The sequence below is a fragment of the Camelina sativa genome, chromosome 8, assembly GCF_000633955.1.
Source record: "Camelina sativa cultivar DH55 chromosome 8, Cs, whole genome shotgun sequence".
Taxonomy (NCBI): Eukaryota; Viridiplantae; Streptophyta; class Magnoliopsida; order Brassicales; family Brassicaceae; genus Camelina; species Camelina sativa.
The window spans coordinates 21,501,467-21,517,174 of record NC_025692.1 but is presented as its reverse complement, the minus strand read 5'-3'; the positions used below and the strand labels follow the sequence as shown (position 1 = coordinate 21,517,174).

Genomic DNA, 15,708 nt, shown 5'->3' with positions numbered 1-15,708 from the left:
GAATTGGAATTGTGAACAGAAGCTCGTTTTCGGAAGCATCGTTTAGTGGAATCGAGGAGGAGAGAGGCGAGTTCGAGAGTACGATCGACGAGACGATCCTGAACGGATTCATCAACGGAAGCGGAGGCGAGAGCTTTGTCGAGGACTCGATCGAAGGAGGAGCTAATGGAGGTCGGAGAGGAATCGGGAAACGAAAGGAGCGATGAGATAATCGAATCGGCGTAGCTCTGATTGGAGCCAGGAACCGAACGGACCGAGTTAGGGATTTGAGTGGGAGGATTTGGTGAATCCATGGAAGTGGAACAGAACGTTGAAAGAGTCTTTCTCTTCTCTATCGTTTTGCCTAATAATACTTGCTAAATACCTTTTTTTTTTTTTTTTTTTAAGTAAAAGGAAGTGCACAACATAGTTTTTATAGATTTTATATTTTTAATAAATGGTTACAAATAAGCTATAGATAGATTATAAATTAATTCATATATTAGTGGTTACACCAAAATATTCCAAATTAATAATTGATAGATTAATGGTAACAAATAACATTATGGATATTCCAAATTGTATTTTGGGAAGATTTTAATCTTATATCAAGTTGTTTCCAAAGATCTTTAAACATAATATTACAAATTTACTTTCCACAGATTTTATTGATAAACCACAACGTTCAACGAATTGATTTTTTATTTATATTATAATTTTAAGACTTATATACTCTAGCACCGGTTAAATTTTTATATACTCTATCACAGAACATGTTGGACACACTCTAGCACGGATTAATAATTTTATTTACTCTAGCACGGATTAAAATTAACAATATAAGACTTACATAATAGATTTACATTCCATGAATGATAATTTACCATAAAAATTATTTGCATGAGTTGCATCCAAATAATATTATAAACAATTACATATATAATGTTTTAAAAATAATGAAATGTATTTCAATCCGTGTTGTAGCACCGGTCCAAATCTAGTTACTTATTAAATTAAAATCCATACTAATGGCTACGGCTCCTAAACCTCCGGTCCGAGTTTTGTTGTTATTTTTATTTTTTATTTTTTCACTTTTTAAAAAATGGGATAACAAATTACAAATGTGAATCTTTCCATAATTGATTTTTTTGTGTTTGTTTATGATTTTGCCATGTATATGTATATAAAAAAAGAACATTCTAGTTTTCAATTCGTAACATTTAAGTTGGCAAGGCAGCTTTAATTCCTCAAGTGTGTGTTGATTATGCATTGTTACCATCTATATTTCTTGGGAAGCACAGAATTGATAGTTTTATTCCTTTGACCAGATGGGTATTGGCCCATTGCTTACGGCCCATTTGCAAATCTGGGGGACCCTACCCGTGGGATACTCTCTCTCCAGAGATTAGTCTCGGACCCCTCCATAGGTCTGGGGATTTATTCTGATTTAACAAAAAAAAAACATCTATATTTATTGTTTTAGCTTAATTTTACATAGTAAACCAATTTACAAATGCTAAAATTGAGAGATTTTCTAGTCATTTTTCTGGTTGTCGTAAGTTTATGTTTAATAATTATGTCAAAATTAAAGATTTATCTATAAATTTAGAATTCAAATTTATGCAGAATAATATAAATAATTTGTTAGAAATGTCTTTTTCGAGATACTTTTTTCAAAAATATATTTTTTGAAATATTTTTGTTTTTGCCATTTTTGACACAATTACAATATGTTAAATTAATGTTTAGAATATTTTTTAGGATTGAGTTCTTAGTATATAGTTTTACAGGGTTAGAATTTAATATTTGGGATTTAGGGTTTAAAATTTAGTTATTTTGTATATTAAAAAATGGTATTTTTGAAAATGAACAGTATTTTGAAAAAATGAAAATGCCCCGATAATATATATGTGTGTGATTATATCTTAATTTAGTTTATTGTTTAAATTATTGTTTGCTTGAAAAAAAAAATTATGGACTATATTTGCAAAAAAAAATTAAAACCATCAAATATTGTGTACACGTGTATTTATGTTACTAATCTTCTCTATAATGGATCCAAATTAATCCAACATTTCAGATAAATATAGCAGAGATTACCAGTTTTAGCAAATAAGAATACGAGTTAGCTATACCTAGATCAAACGTATCTGAAATTACATGTTTGGATAACAATTTTTAATTTTTTTTTTTTTTTTTTGTATTTTTAGAAATTACTTAAACATCCAAATGTATATATAATGATCTAAAACAATTATACAACACCACATATATTGCTTTTTCAAGTTTGATATCAACTTTTATTTTTTTTTTATCTGGATTCCGAACTGAATCTCATATTTGTTTATTAATTTGAGTGTAAAAAAAAAATTGTTGGAAAACACTAGATTACCAATATTTTTGTGGAAAAAAAAGTGTCTCTAATGGCTAAGATTATATCCACATCAAAGGAAAATATTGGTAATCTCTAATATTTTCTGAAAAGTTTTATAAAACACAAGAAGAGACTACCAATAGTTTTTTAGGATTTAGAACCTATATAACAATTTTACATATATTAAGTTCTTAAAAAGTCGACTAAATTACGAAAAGCAAACGACAATGTTTTTTGAACAGACTTTTTTGAGTGCCGACAAAAAGCAAATAGGAAGGCAGAGAAGATAACTATTAATTTATCTTGGTCGACAAGCATGTTTGACTATTCTCATTTTCTTGATGCCCAAACATATCTATCTGGTATGCTCCTCAAACTCAAATCCTATATATATATATACAAGTCATTGTAAGTTCCTCAATTCATCAAGTCTCAAGTCAAAATAAGAAGCAAACATGAAGAATGAAGGTCGTCAGCAAGGCGTCATAAGGACGGGAATGATTCATCCGCGGGGCTTTCATCCGCGACCCACAAACCCACCACCAGCTAATGGAGTCAAAGTGTCATCATCTACTACCAGCCAGTCAAACATCATCGGAGAAAGTGAGCGGTCCAAGTACAGTAATTGCCACGTGTCGCCGGCTATCAAGTCTGGCCACAAATCTAAAGATCGCCGCAAGTCACAACCGACAAGTTGGTGGAGTGATGAGAAGCTAGATCGGCTCATCGGGTCAGACTCTTCGTCCGCTCAGGATATTTTGGATACATTATGCGATGAAGAAGATGATGAGCATTAATTATCGTCGTGGCTAGTCGAGATGTATGAAAGATTATTGTTTTTTTTTTTTTTTTTTAATATATGCATTTTATTATATGTTTGAACTTTTGATAAACAATGATAATAATTATGGGAAGAAAATGTAATACTTTTGTGTCAATGCAAATTTGAGTTGGAAATGATAATAGATGTAATTATTTCGCAAACTAACAATGGATTTGATGAAATTGATTTTCAAATATATAAACACATGTGTGATCTACATCAGAAGTTAACAATCAATCAGTTACTTTGATTTGTAACATGTAAGGTGACAGATTCATGTACTACTAAGTTAAGGAAAAGGTTACCCAATTTGCTTACATCAATGGTGAAATCAGGCAGGATACATCAATTGACAACACTTCCTTCACCTTTTGCCAAACGAAGACAGGATCCATTTCCTAATTGGTCAATAGTTATATCGAATCAAGATGAAATGAAATCATCATCACTTTACCAGTAGTCTCCACAAGAGCATGAACCATCCTTAAAATGGTGGAACCTGTTATTATCCCTCAGAATAATCAATCTCCCTGTGATTTTCGCCATATACTTGATGGCATTGTGACAATCCTCACACACGCGCAGATTCTTTATCACACGGATCGGTCTCCCTGAAGGCACATGCATTATTCCATACGCTACAGCCAGTCTCTCGCTATGGTACCGAACCATACGCTCCTTCTCTTCTTCTTCCACATCATGAAGAACCACACTCGTTTTTGAAACATACCCTGCTTTCTTGATTCTCAACTCAAGATCCTCCAAAAACACATAGATCTTGTCTTTCTCAGGATGAAACTCATCCCCAACCGAGAAAGTATGCGTTTTGTTCTGAATCTCAATCCAACTGTACCCTGGAACTTTCTTCACCCCTTTATCCCGCATTCTCACTCGTAGTTTACCTACATCTCCCCATCGACCCGAAGAAGCGTATAGATTAGAGAGAAGAACATACATACCGGAATTTTCAGGCTCCATTGCAAAAATCTTATCTGCAGCTGTTTCAGCTAGCTCTGTGTTTCCATGGACTCTGCTTGCACCGAGTAGAGTTCCCCAAATAGCAGCATCTGGTTCAAAGGGCATGTTCTTCATTAGATTTTGAGCTTCGTCTAGAAGCCCAGCTCGACCTAGAAGATCGACCATGCAAGCATAGTGTTGCGAGTTAGGTGTTACGCCGTAGTCTTGAGTCATCGTATAGAAATATTGCCTGCCTTTTTCAACAAGTCCTGTGTGACTGCACGCAGATAATACCGCAACCAAGGTAGCATCATCTGGCTTCAGTCTTTCTCTCTTCATCGCCTCAAAGAACCTTAAAGCCTCTTCTCCGAACCCGTGCCTTGAATAACCTGCAATCATTGTGTTCCAAGAGACAATGTCCTTCCCATCCATTTCCTTAAACAAGTCATACGCTTCTTCTATGCTTCCACATTTGCAATACATCAACAAAAGTGCATTCCCAACAAAGCAGCCAGTCTCATACCCACCTTTAACCAATCGTCCATGCAATTGCTTCCCGAGCTCAAGAGCAACAACGTCTGCACATGTGCTTAGAGCAGATGAAAACGAAGAGCGATTCAGTCTACCTCCCTCTCTCTCCATTTGTACAAACAAACCCAGAGCTTCATAGCTATGTCCGCTTTGCGAATACCCTGCAATCATAGCTGCCCAAGAGACCGGATCTCTCTTTGGCATTTTATCAAAAAAGTNTGTTTCCATGGACTCTGCTTGCACCGAGTAGAGTTCCCCAAATAGCAGCATCTGGTTCAAAGGGCATGTTCTTCATTAGATTTTGAGCTTCGTCTAGAAGCCCAGCTCGACCTAGAAGATCGACCATGCAAGCATAGTGTTGCGAGTTAGGTGTTACGCCGTAGTCTTGAGTCATCGTATAGAAATATTGCCTGCCTTTTTCAACAAGTCCTGTGTGACTGCACGCAGATAATACCGCAACCAAGGTAGCATCATCTGGCTTCAGTCTTTCTCTCTTCATCGCCTCAAAGAACCTTAAAGCCTCTTCTCCGAACCCGTGCCTTGAATAACCTGCAATCATTGTGTTCCAAGAGACAATGTCCTTCCCATCCATTTCCTTAAACAAGTCATACGCTTCTTCTATGCTTCCACATTTGCAATACATCAACAAAAGTGCATTCCCAACAAAGCAGCCAGTCTCATACCCACCTTTAACCAATCGTCCATGCAATTGCTTCCCGAGCTCAAGAGCAACAACGTCTGCACATGTGCTTAGAGCAGATGAAAACGAAGAGCGATTCAGTCTACCTCCCTCTCTCTCCATTTGTACAAACAAACCCAGAGCTTCATAGCTATGTCCGCTTTGCGAATACCCTGCAATCATAGCTGCCCAAGAGACCGGATCTCTCTTTGGCATTTTATCAAAAAAGTTTTTAGCTTCAGAAAGTTTTCCACACTGAGCATATCCAGTAATCATTGTGTTCCATGTACTAACGTTTCTACAAGGCATAACATCAAACAGTTCCTTTGCCATCTCCATTCTCTCGCCCTGCACATATCCTGCAAGCATGGCATTCCATGACACTTCGTTTCTCTCTGGCATCTTGTCGAATAATTCTCTAGCTTCTTCCACCATTCGGTTTTGTATATATCCTGACACCATTGCCGTCCATGTAAAGACATCTTGAACAGGAGACTCATCAAATAGTTGTCTCGCCTCATCTATTTTCCCATTCTGTGCATAACCAGTAATGATCGTATTCCAAGAGACCACATCCCTCACCTTCATACTATCAAAAAACTGTCTTGCCTCAACAATCTGTTTCTTCTTAACAAACCCACCAAGCAAACAGTTCCACGAAACTAATGCCCAATTATTCTTCCTTGACTCAAACAACATACAAGCTTCCTTCATTTTACTGTTCTGAACATAAGCAGAGAGCAGAGCATTCCAAGATACGTCGTTCTTCTCAGGCATTCGATCAAAAACCTTTCTTGCATCATCAACACACCCGTTCTGAGCGTATCCCGACAACATTGTATTCCAAGAACAAACATCCCTCTCAGGCATTCTCTCAAACAACTCCCTTGCTTTCCCAAGATTCCTGTTCCTAACATACCCTTTGATCATCACATTCCATGAGACTAAATCTCGTTCAGGCATTTCGTCGAACAACATCCGGGCGCGTTCAAACTCGCCATTTCTCAAATACCCAGAGATCATGGCGTTATAAGAAACGGAGCTCCACCTGGGCATACGGTTAAAGACTCGAAGCGCTTCGCTGCACCTTCCCGTACGCATGTAGCTGCTTATAGCTACGTTCCACTCCTTAATATCCGAGTCTCCAGATTTAGTGGGAGGTTTGCTCTGCGGTGGTTTCTGGATTTGGGTTTGAGTACTTCTCGATGCAATGTTTGCGATGCATCTTCTTCTTTCGAGTCCATTCAAGTATGTACGTTGCTGCTGAGTTCGCCATGAAAGAGCGCGATATAACTGAATTTGCATCTTTGAAGATCGTCGTCTCAGTGGATTTACCACACAACAAAAGTTTTAATACTATTGGTTTAAAGTTATAAAAAAAATTACTGCCAAAAAAATTATATGCCTTAACAAATAAGCGATTCAATTGAGACTAATCATTCTAGGGTTTGATGTATGTATATGGATTAAATTAGATTGTTTAATGTCCGTGATTACTGCAAAAATTAAGATGAGATTGAGAAATTGCAAAACCTTCTCCACAAGTCCAAACTCACATATGCATTTTTTTTGTAGCTAAAATAGTAGTCAAGGCATATAAGATACATTATTACAACACAATAGCATACAATTATATAGAGTCAAAAAAGACTTTGCTGCTGTCTACCGCGGACGCAAGTTATACACTCTTCTAGTCATCGTCGAAGAAGTAATATCCGGTTTGTTCTTGATCACTTGTGGGGTTTTGAAATCAGCATCTCCAAGATTTTTATCATCATCAGTTATATCTGTATCGACCCAAGATGTCCAGTCTACTTCGCTCTCTGTATCTTCTTCATCCCACGACATCTCTCTCTTGCTTAGAATGTTATTAACTTTGTCAACTAATCCTAACAGGATCTGGTGGTTTAGTACGTCATAGTCCCTGCAAATTCAGATAAGAGTGTAATAAGATCAGCTTCTGAGTTTTTGTTTATTCAAAACATATCATGTGTTTTCTTTAGGATTTTAATTAGTCATACCTGTATGTGAAAACAGAATGAAGAAGCTGAGCTGACGCAAGAACAGCGAATAGACACCTCAAAATGTTTATAATCCATGCTTGACGTTCTGCATCATTCACGTAGCGTAAACTTGCCACTTCTAATGCTAAGGTAACGCACATACCTGCATCAGCGAAATGGTAAAGGTCTGTTAAAACGAATGTATTCCACTTTTATAAATATAGTATTAGGATAGAGATTTGGAATATGATACTTACCAATGTAAAGCCTTGGCCTTATGATATAAGTTTGTTTTGTACTTGTAAACATGTAGATGACAAAGATGGACAAGAAGTAGATGACGAAGGCTTTTATCACTCGGGACTCGAGAAGCATCGCATTGTGCAAAGCAAACAACTTATCCAAAGCCACAAACATGTTCGCCTGTTTTGCCTCAAACGCTACCTGAAAAAAATAAATAAATAGATTGTTAAAAATAAAAGATTGATTTATGTGCTTGAAGTATTGTGTAAAGGTTTAGAGGACTGACCTGAGCTTCCAACATTGATTTTGAATTTTCATACAGATGATCATGAACCTCCTGAAGCTTTTCTTGCCGCTTTGCAAGATCTTCCTGTTGCTCCTGACTAAATTCCTTTAACCGTTGCAATGTATTCCTACAAAGTTGCAGCAAAAGTTAGAAAAAAAAAAGTCTTGCCTTTGAACTTAAAAGTGCTCTAATGTAACTGAAACTTACCTACTCTCTTGCAGTGCCTCAGACTGAAACCGGGTAAGAAACTGGATACCGTCAAGGGCCACAGATTGGCCATCTAAAAGCATCTGTTGTTTATCCAACGAGCTATCAGCCTTAACTCCAATGTCATCAGTTTTACTCTGCAAATCATTCATTCTAGTTGATAGGTTATCTCCGAGTACACTTATTTCCCCTTCAATCTGCTTTGTATCGCTTTTCAACTTATCAACTCCTTCCTGGATGTTAGTATAGGCATCACTGAACATCTCCATTCCATCTTTCAAGGTTTCTTTCATCTTCACTTGACCGTCCATTAACTCCATCTGTGATTCTGCAATACTCTTTTGTTCTTGATATATTTCTGCAGTTTGTTGAGACAGTCCACTCATACGAGTTTCTATGGTGTTTGTCACATGAGCCACGTTTTGAACCCGAGCATCTATTGACCCTAGAGAATCATGAATCAAGCTCGAGCTCTGTATTAAAGAATCAGATTTACTCTCCAAGATATCCAATTTATCTTCTGTATGCTGAGCTGAACTCTTCAGCTCATTCACAAGTCTCTCTATCTCGTTCTTGAACGCGTAACTCCTGCCATACAAAAAAATAAAATAAGAAATAAGCAACTTAATAAATCCAATTCGCAAATCAAAAGTAAAAAATTCTCATGTTTGAGAGAGTCAATCTTACTGTAATTGTTGGCAGATGGTGTTGGTCTCAAGCATGAACTCGAGATAGATCTTATGCTCATGATCATCAAGCTTCTTGAGGCAACTCATCATTGTTGAATCATCACTACAAGTTGGAAAAGCAGGTCTTCCAGAGTCTTTAAGAAAGCAATCGCTTAAATGCCAAGCAAACCTCTTTCTCTTTTCTTCTGTGGCAATTGTCTCTTTGCAGCCAGAGAAGAGGTATCTATAAGCATTTTGCCAGCAACTGTTTGGACCAACAAGCTTGTTTTTAGCGTCTTCAAGGACACGAACCGCCTTCTGGTCACTGAAAACTTCAATGGAGAACTCGGGGTTGGATCTACGATGAGACGACCGGGAATAAGAAGAAGAGTCAGTGTTTTCCGATGAAGAAGAAGAGAACCATCCCCAACTGTGGCATGTTAATGGAGAATCTATAAGTAAGACCAATAAAAACAGAAGAAAACTTCTGCTCAAACGATCCATTTAATCGAGTTTTTATTTGGTCTCTTCTGATCTTCTTCTTCTGAAGGAGATGTGTGATGATCGATCACCTACAAAATAACAAAGGAGAGAGAAGATTATTACGTTACAAGAGTTGTGAATATATATATAACAAAAACTTGGAGCGCAAGAAAAGGAAACCCCTTGAACTTCCCAATAGATAAATGGAAATTTATCTTTTTTAACGAATCAAATTGCAAATTAAAAAAGAAGAAAATAAAAGACATTTAAAATCTTCGTTAAAGTATTTCAGAAAAAAAATCTTTCTAAAATAAGGAAGTAAATCACATGACCAAGGTCAAATTCAGAGTCGATATTAGGAGAGAAAGAAAAAAAAAACACAATGGATGAACACAAAAAAATCTAAAAATAGTTATGTTACTTTGAATAAGAGAAGACTCTCAACCTCTTTGTCACTCGATTTCATAACAGAGACGTGGCAAAACAAATCAAGTACCAAAATAAACACGAAACGTAACAGATACTAGAACCTTACATGATTCTAAACAGTTTAGCAAGTAATTAAAGGATTAGAGACTAAAACCAATGCTTACCAGAAAACAGAAGAATTTGCAGAATTTATTTTTTTTGTTTTGTTGAAGTCGGTGATTAGGATGAAAGTGAGAAAAAGGGATATTAAAAAGGTAACATGAACAGGTTCTTTTGACAAAAAAGATGTAAACGTTTCGCGAACGTTTGGTTTACTTCCCGGTTTGATTTTCATTTAATCCGGTTCGGTTTAATTTGGATCTTGGGTTTGAGTACTTCTCTTCGACGAGTGAAAATTCGATGCAATGTTTGCGATGCATCTTCTTCTTTTGAGTCCATTCAAGTATGTACGTTGCTGCTGAGTTAGCCATGAAAGAGCGCGATATAACTGAATTTGCATTTCTGAAGATCGTCGTCTCAGTGGATTTACCACACAACAAAAGTTTTAATACTACTCGTCTATTGGTTTAAAGTTATAAAAATAAATTACTGCCTAAAAATATTGTCTTCAGCAAAAAATAAAAGACTAGACAATTAATTATCACAACTTCACAAGTCACACTTCAGTCTTCATCGTCGTCAGTTCCACTGCTAGAGGAAGAATCTCCTAAGCTGAATTTTACAAACGACAAATCATTTAACTTCAATTCCTAATATATTGTTTTAAAAGCCTAACAACAAATTGATGATGATGATGATGATGATGATGATGATGATCCTGCTGCTGGTGGTGTTCTAAATTCTGCCACAAAAGTGATCCCTGGTCTTTCTTCATTCAGCTTTTCCAGAGGAAACCTACAACACACAATAATGGCCATATAAACCGGTACGTCACTAACCGAGTTATTTTTATTACTGTTTGTTAAATGGTAAACAATGTAAAAAAAATTAGTTACACTGGTTTGCTACATGGCTTGTTGCCATAAATCAATCCGGCTTCATTTGAAACGTCCTATTGAAGAAAAAGAGTATGGGTAAACCAGCAGTATTTTTACCAAAACAAGTAAAGTACTAGTTATTACGAACTTACAATGTGTCGAATGAATCTGAAGTTTCCTATGAGTAACGAGTTCAAAAACAGGCAAACATCTCTCTGAATATGTGTAACTCAAACGAGTCAAATATTAGTGACATTAATATGAGATGCAACAACAAAAGAAAAACTGTATTATGTTTAAATTCCTTTACCTCCTCTAGAGAATTGCAATCTCGCAATATCAGAGTCTCGAGCAGAGAGTCTATGCAGTCATCACGGCTTACATCCCTACCCATCAGAAAATAAAACTCTCCGCCATAAGAAATTTTGCTAACAGAGAACAATACTTAGTAGGATATCATCATCAATATGTTTGCTCAGCAAACATCAACCTCAAAAGAGTCCTGTGGTTATCTTTGTTCTGGATAGGTTCAGGTACTTAAGCTTACGCAAACCCTGCAAAAAGCATCCAATATTTTTGTAAAAGATTTCGACAGCACCAAATGAAAATAGAAGAAATACCACAAAACCAAAAGAGCCATACCTTAATAAGGAGGTAGGCGTTTCTATCGCTTAGGTCAAAACCTATAAGTGATAGTGAAGTCATATTGGAGCAGTTTCTTTCAAAGGACAAACCACATATACGGTACGGTTTAACTGACACACATTAGGGTCAGCTTAAGCAATCATGAAAGGAAAACAAAAGCAAAGCATCACAGTGGAAAAACTTTACCATATCCAAACTCTTTCTCTAAGAACAGATGCTGACATTTTCTTGAATCGGGATTTCATGAAGACACAAAAATCTCTCTGACCTGAGTTCTTTTCCAGCATTAAGGATCATACTACACACAACACTAGTTCTAACATCTACCACACTACACTTGTCAAGTCAATGTGGGAGTAACAAAAAGAGTCGCTTTCGGGAAAATATATTGGTGGAATCTTGAAGAAGGGAGTGCTCGATCAGTGAGAAGATCTTGAACGGAGTCATCGCCGGAAGCTTCGAACAATTTCTCAACCGCTCGGTCGAAGGAGGAGCCGATGGAGAGCGGCGAGGATAACGAAGGCAAATCCGGCAACGAGAGGAACGAGGAGATCATCAGATCGACGTGGCTCTGTTCGAAACCGGGGACATTGGGGAGAGAATTAGGGTTTGGGTTTTGGATTTTGCAAAGTCGCTTGCTGGGGTTTTGAGAAGGTTCCATCACAGAGACAAGAAGACAACTTTCGAAATTAGAAGAATTTAGACTATCTTTCAATTTAATTACACCAAATACTAAAAAAACGCAGCGTTTTAAGAAATAGACATAAAAACGCAAAGTTTTAAGAAATAGAAGTAAAACGCTACGTTTTGGGAAAACAGAGTGCTTTGGGGTTGAGAGTTTCTTTGGCAGAGCAGAGGAGAGAATGAAACAATTTTGACTTGGCGGAGGAGAATATAAACATAAGAGTCCAAAACCCGCATAGTGGTCTCAAACTTAGTTATTAGAGCATGTCCACATTATCGTTTTAAGACTTAAAAAGTGGTTTCAAAAGTTACATGTAAGAACTAAGTAACGATCTGTTTGGCACTTTCATCAATGGTCATGAACGTGGTGACGTTGATGCCAGGGTGAGGGTTACGTAGTATGGAACCGTAGTCGGACTCTTCGCAAGGGGTGAGATCGAAAATAGCGTTTGATGGGTCAAGGTCCTCCTCGTTGTCTGTCTTGAGCAGGAAGAGTGAGTGTGTGAGTGTCATGGCAGAAGTGTAGTTTACCTCCGGGAACGGGAGCTTCAACTCGAACATTTCTTCAGAGAAGTGTTGTCTCAGTAACCACCAGGGGGTACCGGTCTTCAGGTTCGTATCAACCACGTGAAAGTATAGTCCGAAGTGTCTAGCATATTCCACAGCTTGAGTGTACGCCTCAGGGTTCCAAACTTTGTTATTCGGAAGTCCGTACTGATGTCCTGTAGGAGGTAGAACTGGGACATAACGTGCCTTATGAGGGAGGTTAGTGATGTTGACAGCGCCGAGTTGTTGAATTGCAAAAGCAAATGGTGCAACGACCACAGGTAAGACGTCCGTGATTCCTTTTGGCCTTCTGAGATAAGCTGAAGTGTACCTGTCAGGGAATTCAGTAACTATAAGAGCACGTAGTTTGAGATAAGTGGCAACACATGCCCCAATAGCGAGTTGATTCGAAACTTGAGTGAGTCGATTGGTGTTGTTGCTGCTAAACTCTGTCTTCTTCGTCTGGAGTAGGTGAGTCATGGATTTGAAGATGGTGGAAACAATTCCATTGTAATATGCAGTCACGTTGAGGGTGACAGCAATCGGTTTCCGACAAGATCTGGCCCTATCAAAGAAAAACCCTAGTCTCCCTTCAGCTTTTAGTTCAGCAGCAAAATCTGCATTACCCACACATGTGTTGTTGGCCACATCCAATTGTGGGAAAGCTGAGGATGGCCATATAAACTGGTGCGTCATTAACCATGATTATTACTATTTCTCAAATGGTAAACAATCTAAAAATATTAGTTACCTTGGTTTGCATGATTTTCTGCCGTCATAATCTTAACCGGAAGTGGCGGTTGTAACTGGAACTGAGATCGTGGCAGCTTCGATCGATTTCGGGAAGAGTCCGTTTGAATGTAAGAGAACAGAAATCACTACTTCCTGGACAAATCCATTAGCATGACTACCAAAGTACCAAGTAGTGGCGAAGATTAGGAGGAAGACGAAACGATTCAGATTCTTGGAGATAATGAAAACATATGACGTTTGGGAGACCTCTCTGATTAATTAAACAAAAAAAACAAACATAGACTTGTATATATGTAAATGAGTAAATCAGAGGAGAGAATAAATGAATAAATGATACCATCGTGTATTATAGACCTTGGGTGAATTTAGTAAACTTGCAACCACATAGTGACTAGTGAGGGTCTCAAACTTTAGTTATCAGTATCCACATTGTCGTTTCCTAACTTAAAGTGGATTTATACAGTAGTACATGTTAGAAACAAACAGCTATCTGTTTTGGCACTTTTTCATCAATGGTTAAAGATGTTTCCAACTTCAGAACTCTCTCTCGTTAACAGCAAGTGCTCCTCGGCTATAGCAAAAACAACTGGGGATGAGGAACATATTCATGGTGAATGTAAGATCTGGTCTTTCAACTCTTCTAAGAAGATAAAAGGCCGAGACACTCAGACTATATAAGTCATACTCGCTTTGTCCATCTTCGTTTTCTCTTTAGTTAAAGCAACGGACAGGCTGACCCTATTCTGAATCACAGACCTCCTTCAGATTCCGTGTAAAATGCAGAATCAGAGCAGGAAGCTGCGATTATTACTGGAATAGAGATCGTCGCAGCAGATGAAGCAGTTTGAATGTTTCTTACTTTTGAAGTGATCGTGTTTCTTCGAGAATTATTAGAAAACGGATTACATGAATTCTTGGACAAATCCATTAGCATAACTACCAATTAATGGAGAAGATTAGGAGGAAGACAAACTATTTAGATTCTCGGAGAGAATGAAACAATATTTGACTTTTCGGAGACCTCTCTGGGTACGCCAAAAATAAATTATGAACTTATATAGAGTCCATGTCGTAGTCATGCTCATCCTCGCTGTTATTATTAGAACTCAAGGAGAGGCTATCGCTGCCAGTCTCAGAAGTCCAGGAAGAGGTGCCGTCGGGATATACCTCACCTGAGCTGAAATATTACAAAAACACACAACCATTTAGAAAAAAATCCAATTACTTTAGGTATTAAAAAATGAAAGCTTAATAAAGCTAGTTATTGATGAACCTTGATGATGATGATGATGATGATGATTGTGATTCAAATATTGCCACAACTGTGACATCTGGTCTCTGTTTTTTCAGCTCCTCGATAGGAAATCTACAACAAACAACAATATATATATATATATATGTGTGTGTGTGTGCGTAAAAACAAATCAATTATGAAAAAATTGAAATTGTGGACCAAAGAAAACTTTAACAAATAAGTCAGTTACCTTGGTCCAGAAGAACTACTGCCTTCATCAGAGACTAAACCTTGGTTGTTAGATACGTCCTATAGAAGAAAAAAAAAAAAGGCTTTAATTAAGATAATGAAATTTTACTTGTGTCATACGCAAATTTATGTAAAACTAGCAAATTTCCTATAAGAACTTACGATAAGTCGAATGGATTTGAAGTCTCCGTCCAGTAAAGAATTCAAAAACAGCAAAACTTCTCTCTGAATTCCAATGTGCGGTAAAAACTCATGACTGTGAATTTTAGAATGAAGTACAAAACTAAATAAATTTGTTGTGTTTTACCTCCTTTAGAGAATTGCAGTTGCACAATATTAGAGTCTCCAGTGGACTATCTTTGCAGCAAAGTCCCAAACCCCTACCACCAAAATCTTAAGCCATAAATAATTTGCTACCAACCCCTTAATAAAGATATCATTAACATTTACTCAAAAGACATGAACCTCAAAAAGCAACCACTGATTTCAGGCGATCTCGACAAATTAATGTGCTTCAGGTGACGAAAACCCTGTAAAAACATCACAAATATTATTATTTCGGGTTTGTAGAAATGTATTAGATGGTATCAAACGAAAAGAGCAGAAATAACAATAAAACCAGAGGAGCCATACCTTGATTAATTTTTGTGCTATTGCGTCATTTAGCCGAGAACATAGGAGTGATAGCGAAATTAAGTTGGGGAAATTATCCCCAAACTCTAACAAGCTTGAATCTGTTATACGGCCTATACTCCCAGTCACAAAGTAGGTAACTTTGAGCAAACACTCAAATGAAATACAAAGGAAAACTTCATAGCACAAACATTTACCTGCTGAATTATATATCTCTATGAACAGGTTCTCTATCAAGCGACAGTTTCTCGTGAGTAAACCTAACTGCTCTAGTGGATTTAACCCGCGTCCTGGAACACTAATTAATGCAAAAATATATATATAT

At 37.2% G+C, this 15,708-nt stretch overlaps 5 protein-coding genes across 6 annotated transcripts in view; 1 reads left to right on the top strand and 4 right to left on the bottom strand.

The window, feature by feature from the left end:
- LOC104707810 lies at positions 2,733 to 3,337 on the top strand. The gene has a single exon (XM_010424242.2). It carries the CDS (start codon positions 2,809 to 2,811, stop codon positions 3,148 to 3,150), a length of 342 nt encoding a protein of 113 aa, XP_010422544.1. The 5' UTR covers positions 2,733 to 2,808; the 3' UTR covers positions 3,151 to 3,337.
- Positions 3,449 to 6,893, bottom strand: LOC104707809 (pentatricopeptide repeat-containing protein At4g02750). Its single transcript, XM_010424241.2, has 2 exons — positions 5,451 to 6,893; positions 3,449 to 4,759 (listed from the first exon to the last, which is right to left on the bottom strand). Exons 1-2 carry the CDS (start codon positions 6,646 to 6,648, stop codon positions 3,627 to 3,629), a joined length of 2,331 nt encoding a protein of 776 aa, XP_010422543.1. The 5' UTR covers positions 6,649 to 6,893; the 3' UTR covers positions 3,449 to 3,626.
- On the bottom strand, positions 7,004 to 9,311 carry LOC104707808 (protein GAMETE EXPRESSED 1-like). Its single transcript, XM_010424239.2, has 6 exons — positions 8,770 to 9,311; positions 8,083 to 8,670; positions 7,876 to 8,002; positions 7,604 to 7,790; positions 7,365 to 7,509; positions 7,004 to 7,267 (listed from the first exon to the last, which is right to left on the bottom strand). The coding sequence occupies exons 1-6, from the start codon at positions 9,252 to 9,254 to the stop codon at positions 7,006 to 7,008; spliced, it is 1,794 nt and encodes a 597-aa protein (XP_010422541.1). The 5' UTR covers positions 9,255 to 9,311; the 3' UTR covers positions 7,004 to 7,005.
- LOC109125976 (F-box protein At4g02760-like) lies at positions 10,433 to 11,033 on the bottom strand. The gene is made up of 4 exons (XM_019228815.1): positions 10,950 to 11,033; positions 10,792 to 10,854; positions 10,658 to 10,713; positions 10,433 to 10,556 (listed from the first exon to the last, which is right to left on the bottom strand). Exons 1-4 carry the CDS (start codon positions 11,031 to 11,033, stop codon positions 10,433 to 10,435), a joined length of 327 nt encoding a protein of 108 aa, XP_019084360.1.
- LOC104707807 (F-box protein At4g02760-like) overlaps positions 14,108 to 15,708 on the bottom strand; it is an 8,258-nt gene continuing 6,657 nt past the window's right edge. Inside the window, exons 7-14 of one of the 2 annotated variants that reach the window (XM_010424237.1) lie at positions 15,581 to 15,681; positions 15,384 to 15,496; positions 15,216 to 15,280; positions 15,058 to 15,130; positions 14,913 to 14,975; positions 14,752 to 14,810; positions 14,541 to 14,633; positions 14,108 to 14,444 (exon numbers count right to left, since the gene is read on the bottom strand). In XM_010424237.1, coding sequence (XP_010422539.1) covers positions 14,321 to 14,444; positions 14,541 to 14,633; positions 14,752 to 14,810; positions 14,913 to 14,975; positions 15,058 to 15,130; positions 15,216 to 15,280; positions 15,384 to 15,496; positions 15,581 to 15,681 — 691 coding nt within the window. In that variant the 3' untranslated portion in view covers positions 14,108 to 14,320. The remainder of the gene's footprint in view (positions 14,445 to 14,540; positions 14,634 to 14,751; positions 14,811 to 14,912; positions 14,976 to 15,057; positions 15,131 to 15,215; positions 15,281 to 15,383; positions 15,497 to 15,580; positions 15,682 to 15,708) is intronic. The other variant, XM_010424238.1, reaches the window with a different exon arrangement.